General features: G+C 44.7%; 1 protein-coding gene across 1 annotated transcript in view; it reads left to right on the forward strand.

Moving 5' to 3' along the window:
* Window positions 1–21: 21 nt before the first annotated feature.
* RAB11FIP2 (RAB11 family interacting protein 2) overlaps window positions 22–18,848 on the forward strand; it is a 46,039-nt gene continuing 27,212 nt past the window's right edge. Inside the window, exons 1-3 of the mRNA XM_004700908.2 lie at window positions 22–609; window positions 7,507–7,946; window positions 8,519–8,990. Coding sequence (XP_004700965.1) covers window positions 257–609; window positions 7,507–7,946; window positions 8,519–8,990 — 1,265 coding nt within the window. The 5' untranslated portion in view covers window positions 22–256. The remainder of the gene's footprint in view (window positions 610–7,506; window positions 7,947–8,518; window positions 8,991–18,848) is intronic.

Raw genomic sequence — 18,848 nt, forward strand, 5'->3', positions numbered from 1 at the left:
TGGAGCGCGGCCAGGGCATGGTGGGCCCGCGCCGCGCCGGAGGAAAGGACACCCGCTCCGCGTCCGTGTCCCCGGGCTGCCCCGCGCGGGCCTTCTGATCGGAGCCCCAGGGACGTGGGGCAGCGCTGAGGGGTTCGCCAGGTGTCCGCCCCCCTAAGTGTCCTTAGGATGCAGCGATCACAGCCTTAGGCTCTCCCCGCCCCAGGGACCCTGCCTGCCTGCGCTGGGCAACGCCGTGCGGAGACCGAGGGGCAGGATGATGCTGTCCGAGCAAGCCCAAAAGTGGTTCCCAACCCACGTGCAGGTCACAGTGCTCCAAGCCAAAGATCTTAAGCCCAAAGGCAAAAGTGGTACCAATGACACGTACACCATCATTCAGCTGGGCAAGGAGAAGTACTCCACCTCCGTGGCAGAGAAAACCCTGGAGCCGGTCTGGAAGGAAGAGGCCTCCTTTGAGCTGCCTGGGTTGCTGATGCAAGGGAACCCTGAGAAATACATCCTTTTCCTCGTAGTCATGCACAGGTCCCTGGTGGGGCTGGATAAGTTTTTAGGGCAGGTGGCAATCAATCTCAATGACATCTTTGAGGACAAACAGAGAAGGAAAACAGAGTAAGTTATGTCATCTATTTTTAATTTGGGGGCTCTGCCGGGCTACCTTAGGGGGAGCCCTGGTAGCACTGTGGCCAAAAGGCTCACCTGAAAACCAAAAGATCCAGTGGTTCGAAACCCACGGGCAGCTCCTCAGGAGAAAAATTTGGCAGTCGGCTTCTGGGGACGGGTGATGGCCTTGTAATCCTTAAGGGGGCAGGTCTACCCTGCGTAGGAATCTATTTCCCATCAGTGAGTGGGTAAGTAAATCTATCTTGTTCATGGATTTTTTTATTCATTGACTTTTGGGGTTGAAATATGACCCAGTTTGAAGCACCATGTTTGCAAGGATCTTCCCAAGTAAAAATAGTTTTTTGAAGAACACTTTATTTTTAATGGAGTCGCTGAGGAAATTCTGGTCTCTCATGGCTGTTGGTAGTAAACAGTTAATTGGCTACCTTGCACTGGATTTTAAGTAAATCCAGGACTGGGATCAGCCTGTTGAACCCCCGAAGTGTAAATGGTTATGATTCTTAGTGAAACATCAAACTTTCCCCTAAAACAGAACATAGGGCAATTCAATCAGCTGGCAGAGCATCATAATATAAACAGGGAATCTTGAAGCTGACAGAGACCACCGAACTTAGAACTCGCCATGTTCCTTTCAGGAGGGTGAGCACCGTCGGCCAGTGTTTTAATGCGATGGTTTCTCTGGGTCAGTGCACTGTGATGGGGTGGAGTCTAAAGTTGTTAAGAGAGGGGAAAAGTTTTAAAAAGTACACAGATGTCCCCAACTTTGAACGGACTGGTGGTGTTTTCCTTTGAATTGACACTGTGGGCTTGCTAGTGTGTGGTTTCTCAATTAGTTCTGCCAGGCCTGTGTATCTGGACCACATTGAGTATTGTGATGTTGGAGATAACTCTTGTGATGAAATGATTTAAGGACATGTTCAGTGAAAACAGAGTCTTTTGTGACTTTCAAACCTGGGTGAGATATTTTGTAATTAAAAAAAGAGTGGGAGTGGTGGGATAGAAGTTAGCACCAGAATACTGTATCTTAAACTGAGGAATAGCATGTTTTCAAAACTGGATATACTCATTGTTTCATTTTTGGCTCCTAAGAGAACTTTAACCTCTTAATTTCCTAAACAGCTATGATACTTCTTTCACTCAGGAATTTTTTTTCTTAAAAAAAAAAATAACTCTTAAATATGTCACATTATTTTTTTCATACTTAAAACAACCAGTCTCTTGTTCTTCTCTATGCTTTTCTGCCTGTGGGCTTCTCTTGATTGGATTTAAAAAAAAATCAGGTCTTTACCTAAGATTTAATGTGATACAGCGGAATCAAACCGTAAAGAGATAAGAAATCGTAGGAAGGCAAGAGGAACAATGGTAAATAATCTATGAGAAGATGAAAACCTTTTAAGTAACAGGAGAGAAAAGGTTAAAAACAAGTGCCTGGTTCTATCAGTGTCTTTAGTAACAATGATTTTGAGATCTGAAGTGTTTTTCGGATATCAAATGCAACATGGATGATTGCTGAATCATTTGTATCATTTTAAGTGAAGGTGTTTTAAAAAACTTTTTCGCGTAGTAACTTCAGATTTCTTAGTTCTGACCACATTCTGAAGACTGATAAATGTGGCGTCACAGGCCTTGTCTGAAACGATGCGTTTTCCAAGTGGAAGTCGGCCCAAGTGCAAAAGCACAGATTCTGAGGGGAGAGAACCTCTTCAAGTGACTTCTTGGGTAACTCCTGGTCTCTGGCCACAGCACAGTTAGCGTGCATTTGGCCGAGAGCGCTCCCCTAATATCCTCTCTGCCTGGAGTCATTGTGTACTGGCTGTGAAGCAGGATTGATTAGAACTTTAGGGGCAGGGAAAAGCTGCTTTGAAATGCTATCAGGGCTTGCGATGTTGCCGCATTCCAAGTGGATTTTCATCCCTTGCTGTACTGTACCCTTAACACTTCCTTAACTTTGTGGGTAAGTGGGGACCACATACTTGATGAGGTATCTTTATGGGCAATAATTCTCATTTTTTAATATATTTAATAGTTTCCTTTTCCCCCCCAGCCCAGCTGCACATGTGGCGCAGTAAGGGACAGGCTTGACTCACCGGTGTATCGCAAGAAAGATATTTAATATTCTGCACATTGCCGAACCGTGTCTGCAGAGTCCCAAGGGCTTTATAGAAAACCCGTGTGAGTGATGAAGGCTACCAGCTGATTTAGAAGCCCCAGGAAAAGTGCTGGGGGTGGGGGTGGGTGCTCACACTTCTTACTTTTTTGACGCTGAAGACAAGTGTTTTACAGCCTGTCTTCCAGTTGTGTTAGGATAGGCAAGGAAGTGTGATTGCTGGAACCGCTGCCCCCCGTGGGGGGTTGTGGAAGGGAGAGTCTGAGCCAAAACACTTAGTGGACGAGGACATGGAAAGAGAAGGTTAATGGGTGTCTGGATTGATTCTGGCACAAGATTTAAGGAAATAATACAATGTTTAATAATAGAATGGTGAAATCGTTCAAGCTGTTACGTAATATCTATTGATTTTTTTTTTTTTTTTACAGCAGAAGTGGGTGATGGTGGTTTTATTTATTGCTTGTGAAAAGTAATGATGCTGTGTGTGTGGGGGTGGGGGGGTCCCCAGAGGTAGGGATGGCGCGCACACGCGCAGATCTCAAGCCTGTTGGGCGGCTTCGTGCGGCACCTGCGTTCTATTCTTTGGCACCCTCACTGCCAGTCCAGTCCCCGGTCCCCCGCTCTGACCACACAGCCAGGGAATAGTTCCCACATGTGTGGTGGTTTTCGCACATGGCCCTGTGCCCACTGAATATTGAACTGAGGCCATATACAGTTTAAATCCAGCACTCCAGAGGTGAAAAGAGACAGAAAAAAATCCTCATTAATCCACTAAGCCCCAAAGGCCAGGTCTTCATTTTATCTTGATGCAGCCTCAGAAACTGAGTGCTGTCCCTGGAATGATTCTGGAAGGTCTCAGAAACACTTGCCTAGTAGAGATCCGTCTCTGGATAAAGCAGTGAAAGACAGCTGTCATGCCTTTGCAGAGACGTGCATATTTAGTTAACTTAAAAACTCTGTGCAGCTTTCTTTTATTTAATATGAGACGGGAGAGAAACGAATGTGTATTACAGTTGGCATTCAAGCACCGATGCCATCGTGCTCTAAGGCAGACCTAAATCTTCAGATTTTCCTTTCCCCAACGACAAAAACCAACCCACCCTGAAACCAAGCATCATTATAAGTTGATTTTTGAGGAATATGATTCTTTGAATAAGAGAGCAAACAGTTGTATGTGGTGCAAGACAACCTTCCATCCAGGAGCTTCCATTTTCACATGGGGAAAGCAGTACTGACTTCCTCATTGGCTTGGGTGGCTTCTGAGGCCATGGGGACCGGCACTAGAGGACCAGGTGTGTGTGTAACCGGATTAGCCTGTGGCTCATCCCGTAGAACATCTGTTGTCTTGCCCATGTTACTCCTCAACTCCTAGATCCCTAACTCACTGGTTGTAACCCAGCATTGGGAAGTCACTTGCTCTGTCTGCCTTGATTCCTGTCCTCCGCCCTCCCACCCCCGCCCCCGCCGATGGTTGGTTTGGTGTATTTCCAGAATTCAGTGAATGTTGATGACCCTCTTTCCATTTCACTGGGTTTTTAGTGTGTTTTCTTAGATTTGTTCTAATTTGTCACACCCTTGGGAGTCTTACCCACAGCTTTATGCTGGGGGTGGCCGGCTGGGGAGGGGCTGGGGGTTGGTATTTGTTGTCAAGTGTGTTTGCTGATTATCTAGGAAGCCAGATAATGCAACAGAATATTACTCATCAAAAGTAGTTCCTCCCTTAAAAATGGCTTTGTTTTCCACAGCTGCGAGTTAGTAACTGGGTACAGCACCGGAGCTCATTGCCAGATTTTGGGGGGGTGGGGTTTGAAGTTGGTTGGGGGAGCTCAGTTTTAGTGGTTCAGGGTTCTCTATTCCAAAGTTTATTGCTGCGACTGCTGGCTCATAACTGTTTTTTCCGATACCATTATTGACCTTGGCTTAGGGTTGTTTCAGTTTGGGTATGAATTTGTGAGACTGGCTGATGTGCAGAGAAGACGCCATCTCCAGAGCTGCAGCGGGGCGTGACGGTGACATGGGGGTGGGTGAGGGTTGGGGACATAGCTTCAGCTCAGGAGTTTCACTTGCAGGCCCAGGGTTTCCAGTGCCCCAGAGTCGGGTGGAAGGATGATGCAGAAAGGGTGGACCTCACACATACCTGGGTGACTCAGAAGAAGCTTCCAGCTCTCGGGGCCAGGGACTGGGTACCCACCTCCAACGGGTTGTATTTTTTGGTCATGGCCTTAAGCGGGACCCCAATGTTTCCGTCCACAAAGGAAGGCTGGTCACTGGCATCCCTCAGAAACCTGACTTTTCTCAGAAGATCACAGAGGGACAGTATCCCTCCCGCCCAGCTTGTGGGCCTTGCAGGCGCCATCAGCATTAGGCTCTTTTATTGGTTACTTTTTGTCATGTGTGTTCTTGGCAGGGATGGACTGTCACCGTATTGTCTGCCTACTTTGTTTTGCTTGGTTCTCCTGTAGTGAGACTTAGCCTTAAGTAGGGCCTCCTGGCCATGATTCGTAACTAAATTACGACTCTTGTAGGTTTTAAGGGCTGTGTGGGAGACGCTTTTGGAAAGATAGCAGCTCAGTTGCTTGATCGTCTTTGCTAAAGGTGGTTGACTCATGGAATGTGTTGAAATATTTTATTTAGGTTGAGGCTCTCTGAATAGGCTGCCTGTCAAGGCTAGGGTGAAATGATATGATCAGGTGTATGCTTTCTTTCAAGCATATGTCAATGTAAATGTGTAATTACTTAATAATACGTGTGATTATATACCCCTGGAACCCCGATGACTCAGTAGATGAAGCACATGGCTGCTCTCTGCCCCGTCAGTAGTTTGAAACCACCAGCCTCTCTGTGGGGTTGCTGCAAGTCAGAATCTACTTGATGGTAATGTTTTGTTTGTTTGTTTCATTTCTTTCTCTTACTGTGTACCAGTATTAATGAGAAAGCTGTGGGTGATTTCTCTAGAGTAGGATAAAAGTGAAGTAGAAGCAAGCTTAGTGCAGAATTCCTAGGCTGATGACGGCGCGCATGTGTCAGAGAAGACAGGATTACATCCTGTGCTGATGCTCTGGAGGCATGTTAGAGAGGGGCAGGGGCTAGCCCGGCAGCATACTCCAGACGCCTTTGAACCCTGCGAGCCTCTGCAGCTGCTACCGAGTGACATTTGTGAGAGTCAGACTTGGAGAGCCTGGAAGAACTTGCAGAATTGTGGCCGTTAACTTCTTCCCCTGTTTCTTATACCCGTATAAATGCCCATGCATATTGTTATATATGCTATTGCTATTTAATCGCTTTAATTTCCTGGAGTGTGGTGGACAGGAAGATGTAAAGTAGTCCTTTGAAATAAAAAACAGCAGTGGGATAAGACTGGTGATAACTGGAGGTGTCTTTTCTTTCTACAGTTATTCTCCAAGAATGAAATTTCCATTTATTCAGACGTTTTTAATAATTATTTAAATGTCTAAACCCACACTTTACCTTAAACATCCCACCCTAGGCTATCTTTACTGTAATTCCCAAGTATAAGGGGCTTTGGCATATAGCCCTCCCCATGGACACAGGAAGCCAGCGGCCCAGTTTGTAAAAACACAAAGGGTGCTCAGATTATTGCACTTAAACAAAACAAAACAAAGCAAAACACTACTCAGTGCATCTTGGACAGGCCCTCCTCCCTGGAGAGACCTGCGAACCAGTGTTCCACCTGATGGATAGCAATTGCCATCTTTGGGCTTACTCTGTTGGTAACAATGAGAATGAACTAATGTAAAATTAGATCAGAGTTCCTTTATGGCTAAGGAAATATGTTACACTTCATTAGAGTTATGTTTAAATAATAACCTGTCTGGAGGAATGAGTATTAAGCTTCGTTATTAAGCAAAGTGGAAACTTTGTGGAAATTCTCTTCCGGGCTTCATTTTGCCGGGGGGGTCTCCTTTGCTCTTCCTTTTTCACTGTTGGCCTTGTGGCATGACCATTGTGACACGGACAACTGGAGAACCAGGTGTGGATCAAAATACTATAAACAAAGCCCAAATAAACAGCGTCTCCTCTCTCCTACCAGCAGGCAGTGTAAAGAATGGAGAGGCCGAGGACGTAAGATTTAGTTCTGTTTTCTTTTGCTTTAGCTTTCTTTTGGCTTGGCTGCAGTAGCAATAGTAAATGAGGCAAATGACCTCTAACAGGAAGCATGTAAGCTTTTTCCCCTCCCCTCCTCAGTCTTCACAAGATTTATGACTAGTCGTCGTCACTTCTTGCATTTTACTCAGTTTGCACATTTTCCTCAGGGAAAGGCTTTGACCCACTTGATAGGGCTCCTAAGGTATAAATCGCATCATGTGGAACCTCGGTGTGGTGGTCTCCCATTTTTACAGCTATCCCTTTAGTGCTGTTCACGTAAGCACTGGTTTTGGGGACTAAAGGGTTGTTTCATAAACAATGCCGTGATTTGTCATTTATGTTACTTGGCATCACTTAAATTGATGAATGTTTAAGAAGCGTTCTTAGGCCATAAGCAATATTTCCTCTAAATGAAACATTAGCTTACCTTGAGGAGAACTTTGGGTGCGTGGTTTTTACCTCCTAAACAGAAATCAAACAAAAAACGAACTGGAAACCTTTTCAAGGTTAAGACATCCCCTTAGGGTGCAGGTCACAGCACAGGTAGAAGGCTCAGTGCTCCGGTCTCCCTGACGATGGTGGCTTTGCCGGAAATGGCATTGCTGCACGGCAGGATCTCCAAGTCCACGGTCCGTGGTGTAAGTCCTTTTCTTCTTCTCCTTCTCCTGAAGGTGGTTTAGATTAGAGTCCAAACAAGGAAAAAGAGCCAAGAACCGGGGTGAGATAAAGGTCAACATCCAGTTCATGAGGAATAACATGACAGCCAGCATGTTTGACTTGTCAATGAAGGACAAAACAAGATCGCCCTTCGCAAAATTAAAAGATAAAATGAAAGGCCGAAAAACCGACGGCGCATTTTCCGACACGTCTTCTGCGATCATTCCAAGCACTCACTTGCCGGATGCCAATCCTGAATTTCCCAGCAGTGACATCCAGATGAAATCCAAACCGAAAAAGCCTTTTCTGTTGGGTCCTCAGAGGCTCTCATCTGCACACTCCATGTCCGATTTAACTGGGTCCCACGCGTCTTCGGAGAAACTGAAGGCCGGCACCATCGCTCAGACACATCTTGGGCGCCAGATGGATTCCTTCGGCGCAGTTCCGGAAAGCGGTAAGCCGGGTTCTCTTTTCTCATGATACCATCCGGGACCCGAAATTCACCTTAACTTGGTGCTGTTTAACTTATAAAGTAGGAGAGTAAACAGGTGTGGGCGAATGCTCTATATATAGTCCTTCATCCAGGATTTACTGAGCACCCAGGATGGGCAAGTTCATTGAAGTGAGAGCTGGTTTGCACTTGAATGATTCGATGAGGATAAAATGAGTTCCCGCTCCCTTTCTGGGCCTGCCTTCATCGTATAGTCATAAAAAGTACCTAGAAAAAGACTTCTCTGCTCAAAAGAAAGAAATGCAGTTGAATGCTCAGGGTGGATTAAAGAGTCTTTGACAATCAGTCAATGGCAATAGCGGGCCCCACTCTCTGAGCCGAGTCAGTTGCCTGTTATGTAGCGAGACACTGGTTGCTACTGGCCTAGATACTGGAGGCAACCTTGGAAGTTTGTTTCCCTTGGTTATTATAGTTGGTTGGTGCCCTTCTAATTTCGGGGCCCGTGGGCTCCCGGGACTGTGTCTGGGTGGGATGTGCCGTCTCACCGACTGCATTAACCACAGAATTGTTTGCAGGGAGTCTCAACTCTCCACACAGAAGAACACTAAGCTTTGACACGTCTAAAATGAACCAGCCCGACGGCAGCGTGGATGAGGCCGAGTCGCCCTTCGGAAGACAGAATGACCCATTTACAAACGTGAGTGCTTCCTTACCCCAGAAATTCGCAACACTGCCACGGAAGAAGAACCCATTTGAAGAATGCAGCGGACCGTGGGGCAGCAGCGTGAATTTGTTCCCCAAGCCGGTGGACGTCCGAAAAGAGAACAAAGGGGAGAAAAGGGAGAGAGTGAGCCTGTTTGGGAGAGTGACGGGGAAGAAGGAGGGCCGGAGGCCTGACAGACCCGGCAACGGGGGCTCCCAGGACAGTCCTTGTGGCCTGAAATCACCCAATGCGTTCAGCGACCCTCGGCAGGACTATTTTGATTACGAGTCCACCAATCCGTTTACAACCAAGTTCAGGGCTTCAACTATAATGCCATCTTCAAGGTAAGCTTGCCCCAGGGGAGGTGGTGCTATTCTGGGAAAAATTATATGTGATGAAAATTTATCACATATTCCTTTGAAATAGTTGACTACTTTTGATTTCCTTATTTTGACCTGAAACCATTTCTTGCTTTATTTTCCGAGCTAACTGTGGAGCCAGGTCTTGCTGCAGACTCCTTTGCATCCCACTTTTCATGCAGGAGTATTAAACTGCGTCTTTCTCTCCCCTGGCTGAGTTCCCTCTCTGTGAGTTGTAAATTCTACTGAAATGTACCGGGGGACTGGCCGGGCCTCTGCTGAGATGCAGCAAGAACGCATCCCCAGTGGGTGCTAACCCAAGTCAGAAACGTAGATCAGTTATATTTCCAAATAATATTTTCCCGGGATTAGTTCTTGGGCCATTGCGAGAGGATGAGTGGACCGGTCGTCACCTATGGGAAGCCCTTGAGGAAATGCTGGCTTAGGTTAAGTATTAATTGTCTGAATAGGGGTTAACTGTCTTTATTAAATGGCTATTTAAAAATAACTTTTAATCTGTGAATAATAATTGGAATTTCTCTTCCCTTACGAGTACTCTAAAAACACCTGAGCGTTGGAACGACCTAAAGTCATGGAAGCCAGTTACGATCAGGGTAAAGTTTAGATTTCTCAAGCTAAAACTTTTCCATTACATATGTAACATGTGTAATGACACTTTTCCTATTCCTTGATAGAAGACAGCACTGTGTACACTTATATATGATTTTACACAAGTGAACAAGGAACAGCTGACTCAGGAAACCTTCAGGGGAATACTTGTGTGCCCCCACCCCGTCATTGGGTGGGAGTTGCAAAGACTATGGATAGAAGAGCCATAGCAAGCGATTCAGCTGCATCCAACATGTCAGGCCCTCTCTTACTTCCTAACAGTGCTTTGCTCCCTGCAAATGGAAAGTGTATCAGCAGTCACCCTCTTAGGCTGGGCTCTGCCAACTCTCTGTCAGATGCATGCCACTGCATCTGAAACGTTAAAAGAGTACATCTCTGTAATCAATAAGTGGATATTTGCTGTGGTTTTAGAAAGTATCATCCAGTGTTTTGTTTCTTCACTCCAGAGGAATATCTATTGATCATATGGTATTCATCTTTTACTGGTGAGTGCATCGTCTTGATACGCTATCCCAAACCATGTTATCGTGCTCTTTCACAGAGTACATCACCGTCGCCGTACGCCCTAAGCTCTAGCTGGTTTCCTTCTGCTGAGCCTTTTGTTGTTGTTCACTCAAGATTGGTGAAAATAACTTAGAGACTGAGAAAAGCAGTGCAAGTGGGAAGTGGCAGGAATATAGTGTCTTTAAACTGTGGAAGCATATGGCCACTTGAGTGTCTTCAGATCTTAAGTTACCTGTACGTGGGCTGTTTATGTGGACCACCAGCGACTCTCCAAATGATTGTTGGATTTTGCCAAATTTAGGCTGGCTTCCTATGGGGCTCCTTCAGTATTACTGCTCTTCTATTAAAATTGGAGCTTTGTCATGAGATGTGTACAAAGTTGTGGCAAGCATGTTTCCCCACCCACCCAAAAGCGTGTTTTTAAGGCTTTCCCATATAAATATATTCCTATACATTGAGGTGACACATGTAAGAGCCAAAAAACCAAACCAAAACAAAACCAATCCTAATAAGACTATCCAACCCATTGCTGTCCAGTCGATTCCAAGTACACTGTAGCCATCCAACAGAACTGAGTAGATCAGCCTGCCTCATAAGGTTTCTATTGTGTTGGGTCTGTCAGCCGCATCTTTTCCTCATTTGTGGGTGTGGCTCACCGGTCCAGTGGTTAGCAGCCCACACATTGGTAGAGTCCGTGGAAGTTACTAAACATCTTTTGAGTCACCAACCACCTTTTGTTGCAAATGTAGAGTGTTTTCAAAAGAGTGCTCGCTCTGCTTGGTAGAGCAGGAGGATGGTGGTGAAGCGTGGGTGATTGGCATCAAGGCTGTTTGGTCTTTGTACAGCAGTGCCTTTGTGCGTGCTTGTCTTCCTGGTGCTGCCCCTCCGGTACTGGGGTCAGTGTCCACGTCCCAACCAAATGAACTTCCTAAGCCACAAGCTCCCAGGGATACTCAGCAGCCACTCTCCCTCCTCCGATTGATGCCAGGCCTCTGGGTTAGCAGTTCCAGTGCCCAACCAGCAGTGCCACCAGGGTTTTCTTGCATTAACCCAAATATACCATGAAGTGCCCGAAGAAGTCAGAAATCTGCTTTAGAAAAAGTTCAGTTTGTAGACCAATAAGCAACACGATGAATGGACAATATGTTGACCTTATCAAGGATTTCACATTATCATAATAAATGTTTGTGAGAGTAGCAGCCAAGGAAATCAAATGACATATTACATTGAGTAACTGTGGCACACGACCTCTTCAATGTATTGAAGAGCAAGGGGAAAAAAAAGTCCAGTTTGCCTAGAGTAAGCTGACGAAAAACACTGCTGCCAGCGGATACAGTTTGAAGGACAGTTCCCCAGCCAGCTCCTTATGATTCTGACACCTGGCAACCCCAAGTGTGTAGCGTTCAACTGTTCTGAAGTGTGTTGTTATTTTTTGTTGATTGCCCCAGAGTTGGATCCAATGCCTAGTGACCACTGTGCACAACAGAATGAACGACCAAAGTACTGTCCAGTCCTGTCTGTCCTCAGAATCGTTATGTTGTAGACCATTGTGGCATCCGCTGTGCATGTCTTTCATCGAGCCTCTTTTTCACTCCTCAAACTTGTCCTTCTTCAGAGATTGGTCTTTTCTGATAACCACGTCCAAAGGATGTTGAGATGAAGTCTCGCCATTCCCACTCCCGCTGTGCTTTTTCCAAGACAGATGTGCTGGTTCTGTTGGCAGTCAGTGGTGTATTTAGTATTCTCCATCAACGCAATCATTCAAACGGACCACTTCTTCTTTTACGTCACATTTGCCCAAGACACAATGTGTTTTTGTTTCTTGACTACTACTGCTTCCAAGAGCAATGATTGAAAATGAAATCCTTTACAACTGCATTCATTTCTCCATTTATTAGGATGTTGCTTATTGATCTAGTTATGAGGATTTTTTTTTTAAGTTGAGGTGCAATCCATACTGAAGGCTGTAGCCTTGGATCTTTATCAGTAAATACTTCAAGTCCTCCTCACTCTCAGCAAGCAAGCCTGTGTCATTTCCACACCACAGGTTGTTAATAAGCCCTCCTTCAACCCCGATGCTACATTTTTATAGTTCAACCTTTTGGACTCTTTACTCAGCATACAGATTGAATAAGTATAGTGAGAGGATACAACTTTGACACATTCCTGTCCTGATTTTAAAACAGTATCCCCTCGTTCCTTCTGAATAGTTGCCTCTTAGTCTGTGTACAGGTTCTGCGTGAGCACAATTAAGTGTTCTGGAATTTCCCATTCTTCGAAATGTTATCCATAATTTTTTATGTCCCACATTGCTGGATGCCTTTGTAGAATCAATAAAAGATAGGTGAGTATTTTTTTATTTTTGGCATTCTCTGCTTTTAGCCAAGACTCATGCGATATCAACAATGATCGGTCTTGTTTCACTCCTCCTTGGACTTTGGCTTCGATTTCTGGCTAAATACTGCTGCAGCCATTTTAAAATGATCCTCAAAAAAATTTTGCGTGTGTGTGATTTTAATGATCTTTTTTGGATAATTTCTACATTTTGTTGGATTACCAGTCTTTGAAGCGGTACAAACAAGGCTCTCTTCCAGTCAGTGAGCCAGGTGACTGTCTTCCACGTTTTAGCATGGGCATGTGCATGCTCTCTTCTTGCACTCATTTGGTGAAACATCTCAATTGGTACCCCATCAATTCCTGCATCTTTGTGTTTCACCAAAGCTTCAAGACAACTTGGACATCTTCCATTCATACCATTGGTTCTGATCATACGCTCCCTCCTGAAACGGATGAACATTGACCAAATGTTTTTGGTACAGTAACTCCGTGTGTTACCAGCAACTGATTTTTTTCCCTTCTCTTCTTTCAGCAGAGAGATACTGAGGGTGTTCTTCCCTTTTGATTTTCCAACTGCACATCTTTGCATGTTTCATTATAACACTTTATCCTCTTGCGCTAACTTTTAAAATCTCTGCCCATTTCTTTTCTTCATCCTTTCTCCTGTTTGCTTCACCTGTGCGGCATCTGGGAGCCAGTTGCTGAGTCTCCTGGTGTCCTCCATTTGATTGACGGCAGCCATTTATTGAGTTGCTCTGTGAATTCAGGTGCAATGTACCCCAGTCATACTTAGGCTCTCATTGGAATTTTCCTCAGCTTCAACTTGAATTTGCCTGAGACCAATTGGATAGTCTGTTCCACAGGCCTTGTTCTGACTGATGATTTTGAACTTCATTATCTCTTTCCATGAATGTAGGCAATTTGATTCAATTTATTGCATCAAAGAGGTCCATGTGTCCCTTTATTCTCGTCACATTAAACCACATGATTGTACCATCCCAAATGGCCACTCTCAGCCCATTTCAGCCCGCTCACTCCTGAGAGAGCAATTTTTATGTGTTCCTTTTCATCTTTGAGACTTCCAGTTTTCTTAGCATCATACTTCATACATTCCACATTTTAATTATTCAGGGATATTTGCAGCTGTTTCCTCTCATCTAGATGGCATGGCACATCAGCCCACGAAGATTCTGAAAGCTTTACTGCATCCATGTCATTAAAGTCAGCTAGACTATGTAGGGGCAGGCCTTCGGTCATGTTCTCCATGGCTGGTTTTTCAGAAATAGGTCACTAGACCTTTGGTCCAAGATTGCCTCTAAGTGAACACGAACCTCCAACCTAAGGAGACTTAGACCCCATGAAAAAGATGAGTATTGAAGAACTCTACCTCGTTATGAAAATTGTCTTCCTATAGATTGCTTGTATATATCTTGTTTTGAAAGTTTCCCCTTTATTTTCTTATTTTATACCTGTAAATAATGTAAGCGCCCTCTGTGTGGTGAACCCCAGCACTGTTTGATGTGAGAGGACTAGCTAGAGAGAGTAAGAATTAGTAGGTGGTGTCTTTACCAAAAGACCACGCATATCCTTCTGTTTGTGACTTGCACAGAGGCAGCACTTGCTCCTCCTTACGTTCTGCTGTACTGGAATTGTGCATTCCATGAACACTCGTAGGTTGCTTGGAGGTGATGGAGTGCTGTGTTGTACCACTGCTGGTATTATTGATGATATGAGAGCAGTTAACTTCGTTTGCCAAATCTGCTGTAGAACTCGAGCTGCCCAACTTTTTAGCTGGTGAACTTAGACCAAATATTTTTTTCTTGTAGGGTCACACTGAAATAGTCCCTAAGGTCAGAGCCTCCTGTCCATGATTGATGCGATCAAATGTGACGGGACCGCATGCCATTTGTTCTTGGTTCCACAGTGACCTCCCTTGCAGCCTTCACTGGTCAGCTCCCGTCAGTGGTTGGGTTGTTACACCTTTCTTAGAAGTTACCCCCCCAAAAAATTGGTGACCTAGAATGTAGATTGAATGTATTTTAAATTTTCACAAATCTGAATTCTCCATGGGCCTATGAAGCATGTAGCCGTTATTATGAGGCTGTATAATATGTCCATAAAAGAGAAGAAAGTGGGCTTCAATTTTGCTTTAGACAAAGTTGTCGTGAACAGTCATGCTAAAGATCCTGCTCATAGCTTTGAAACCTTCATTTTTATATTACTCCTTCCTGACTTTAATTTCCCTAGAGGTCCAGCGTTTAGTCTTTGGCCTCATCAGTGTTAACCTACAGCTGTCATAGGGTCGGTCACCGGCAGTCAGAACCGACTGCACTGCAGCTAACAACAACAAAGACAACAACAAGGTTTATTTTAACAGAATAGCAAAAGTTTTACAACTTTGCTCCTATTTGTTTAATGTCTGAGGGTGGAAATCACCTGCCTATTAATTCTCAGGCAGGCTGCACCTCCCCCACCCAGCTGGAACTTTGTAGCCTTATTTATAAGATGGAAAACAAAAACTTTTGCACTGAATTTTAGCGCCATTAATCCATTAGTGCCCAGGGATTTACAGACTGCATCCAGTGAAACAGTGATTGGGACCATGAAATATGCAATGTGATTAAGTCTCTTAACAGTAACGAGAACTTTTATGCTGAACTCCCCAGATAGTATTCGAAACTTTTTTTTCCTTTGTCATCCTAATACTCATTATAATAACTCCCATTAATTGGTGCATCTCCCAATGGGTTAATTTGCAGATACCAACCATGCCATCCTTTTGCTCACTCACCACTGCAAATTGATATTTATAGTCACCGAAATTGAAAACAAAACCAAAAAAAAAAAAAAAAGGCTCTAACAAAAAAGACCAAACTTTGTTGATTTCCTTATTTGGAGCTGGAGAGATGGAAATACTTAGAGGTTCTGTAAGAGAGAGCGAGAGAGAAGAAAACAAGCTTTTGGGGGGAAAAAAATCCACAGAAACTACTGTAGGCTAATAAACTGATGTGAAAATTTCTCAATTTACAGCACTTGACAGGTGCTAAAAGAAAAGCATCTTTAATTTTAATGTGTTGTTAGGACCTCTTTAGAGAGACTGTACAAGTTATTAACAAGGTCCTCTGAGACAGGAGACGGGTAATTAACAAGACCTATGGAGATATAGTTTAGGTAATTAACGAGCTCTTAGGCACTGGACACAGGGTAACACATAGCGAGTCCAATAGTTAAAGAGAACAGGTTGTTACGATATGATCAAATACAAGATGAAGTAGGGAAGTCCTCTTGAGGCTTCGGAGAGGAAAGCATTAAGATTGCATTGCAGTGACCCCAGGGCACTGGTTTCTTTGCAAAGCAGAATCCAGGTGGTTCAGTTTAATCATGGAGGTGGGTTTTGGGAGAATTCTTTCTTTGTAAAACCAGGAGGAACGGGGAGCTTGTTCCGTATAGATAGATCATCTTTGTTAATTAATTGCCATTTGTGCACCGTGGCTATGTTGAGAAAAATAACATTGGAAACCTGCTAAGTTCTACGATTTTAGACCATTGGCTTCAACGTGTACTTGCCACTGGAGACCACTCTTGCTTAGCCCAAATTAGCCTTGCTCTCCTTCCACAAAAACTCAACTGCCATCAAGTTGGTGCCGAATCAGCGTTCTTTCCCCGCCTTAAAACTGTCGTCAGCCTCTGGGCGCAGAGGCGACTTGCCAGGACACAGGTTTGGCATTGACCTAACCTGTCAGTTTCCTTCAACCACGCTCCTACCCTTCCCAAAAGTCGGACCCTCTGCTAGACATCAGGACCAATTATACCCTGTGCAAATTTAAAATTGTTGGGAGGAAAGTCTTGCATTGGGGTCCAGAGCACTCCAGCCTTCTGCAAGCATGGGTCATATGAGGAGGGTGAAGTTGTGACTGTGGCCCAGCTGTAGACGGCACCTCCTTCTCCACGGGGCATGGAGAAGATGGTCTGCTCCAAATTCCCGGGCGCATCCTCAGGGATAGTTTGATTGGTTTTCTGAATGTCTACAGTACACAGGCAGAAATGGTGTAACTATCACTTCGCTGTAGCACACGTTGTAGATAATTGCAGTTTTCCCAAATAGAAGCCCTGTGGCAACCCTGCATTGAGCAAGTCTGTGGGCACCATTTTTCCTGCAATAGCCTGTGCTCGCTTCCTGCCCCTCATATTTTGGTGATTCTCGGCAATATTTCAGATTTCTGTGTAATGCTGTTGCAATCTTAATTCCGCCCTCACCTTCACTGTCCGTGTGCTGATTCTGACTCATTAGGGCCCCTCTGTATGACAAAGTAGCATTGTCCCCAGAGCAGGTGGGTTTGAACCACCGACCTTATGGTAGAGCCTAACACCTAACCTACAGCACCATGAGGACTCCTTAGGCTACTTAGCATATTCCTTAGTATACCACCAAAAGCCAACCAACCCGGTGCCATTTAGTAGATTCTGACTCATAGTGAACCTATAGGACAGAGTAGGGATGGGTTTTGAGAGACTGCAAATCTTTACAGAAGTAGAATTTTTTTTTTCCTTCTGTAGAGCAGATAGTAGCTCTGAACCACCGGCCTCATGGTTAGCAGTCTAACACTTAACCCACTCTGTTACCACTCACCTTTTAATAGGCTACCAAAATAAGGTGAATATTGCAATAATGCAAGTCATACAAAAATTTGGGCTTTCCTAGTATATAAAAAATTATCTTTACACTATTATGCAGTCATTAGTATAAATATAAGTTTTATCTATACTAGGAAACCCCAAAATGGGTATGTCTTGCTTTATTGAAACATTCACCTTTTGGCAGTGGTCTGGACTGAATCTTCAATATCTCTGAGGTATGCCTCTCCCAGAAAATCAGAAATGATGAAAACATAAAGCCTGCTTCCTGAAAACAGCTCCCCAGAACAAGCAGGTGCAGGAATGGGCTGTGTGAAGGGTTTGAAGTTGAGGCTAAGGGCTGGACAGTATGCAGGCATTGAGGAACCGTGGAAGGTTTTTAAATTGGGTTGTGATCTGATCACATTCACGTTTTCAACAGACAGACAGCTCACGGTTCGCCTGGAAGAGCTGTTGGGAGCAAGGGTGAGGAGACGGCCGAGGCAAGACAACTAGTTCAAGTTGTTGAGGCAAGAGCCGATGGAAGTCACTTGGCAGTGGGGATGGGAAAGAAGGGGTCATCTCTGAGAACTGTGTGGGGGCTTCATCGCATTTCTGGAGCAAATTCACTTGTTTTCAATTCCTTTGTTCCCCCCCGAGAGTATTTTGCAGCCCCTCATATTTCTGAGTAGAAGAGCACATGTCCATTCTGTTGGTTGGGAGCAGGGCCCTCAAAGAAGAGCTGGAACAAGGAGCTCCAAGGTCCCGTCTCTTCCATCAGTGTTCTAATCTGATGGAGCACAGCATTTTATAAACAGCATTTCATGGAGCATAATGGCAGTGCAGGTCTGGAGGTCTTTGAATCAGATGATAGAAAGGGCGGGGTGGGGGTAGTGTGAGGGGCCATGTAGAACAGAAGTTCCGATTCCCAAGGACTCCAGACGTACTGAAAGTCACGGAGGACGGATAAAGCCCTGAAGGTGACCTTGAGATCATCTCTGACACATAAACCAGCACACACCCTTGACGTTCTCTGAATGCAAACCATAGTTAAGTTTGACTAGTGAAAAATGTCTGCCTTCAGCCCTTTGCTCTCCTACAACGAGACGCGGTCAGATTGAAGGCAGCAACTTGGAAGATTAGATAGGAAGCAAACTAATTATATACACATACACACACACACACATACATGCATATATATATGTATATTTTAAAGTTATATGGGATTAAAAGAAAGCGAGAGATGGACTTTCGGGGGCGGTGCTGTGTGTCGCTGGTGGGGGCAGCGACTCGAGGTAGGAGGGTGAGGAGGACCGTGCCACAGGAGTGAATGCAGTCAGTGTCACAGCAGCGTTGGATGGGGGCAGACTGGTGAACCGGGGTGTGTTTCGCTGTGAATGTTCTCAGCACAACAACAAAATACATAGAAAGAAACATCAACAGGGTTTTGGTATTGATGGAGAGCGTTGAGTTTTAAAGTACTAGGTGCTATCTTGTTTATTTTCATTTTTTAAATGAGAGATCAGGAATCAAACTGCGTTGAACTGTATGAGATTAATTTAAGTACCCAAAACAGTAGCAGTTCTTGAAAGCATGTATTTTTGAGCACTGAAGCGCGGCTCTGGCTGCTTTGAGTGCAGATTTCGGTAACATGTACCGGCTTTTATCCATCTCAAGTGCCTTCACTTCCATAGCTCTTGCTGGAATGATTTTGGCTTCACCTAATACTTATCCTGATGAGTTTCCTTTTTGAGGGTG

This window comes from Echinops telfairi, unplaced genomic scaffold (assembly GCF_000313985.2).
Source record: "Echinops telfairi isolate 266 unplaced genomic scaffold, ASM31398v2 ScPeMD7_70;HRSCAF=299, whole genome shotgun sequence".
In the NCBI taxonomy this organism is placed as follows: Eukaryota; Metazoa; Chordata; class Mammalia; order Afrosoricida; family Tenrecidae; genus Echinops; species Echinops telfairi.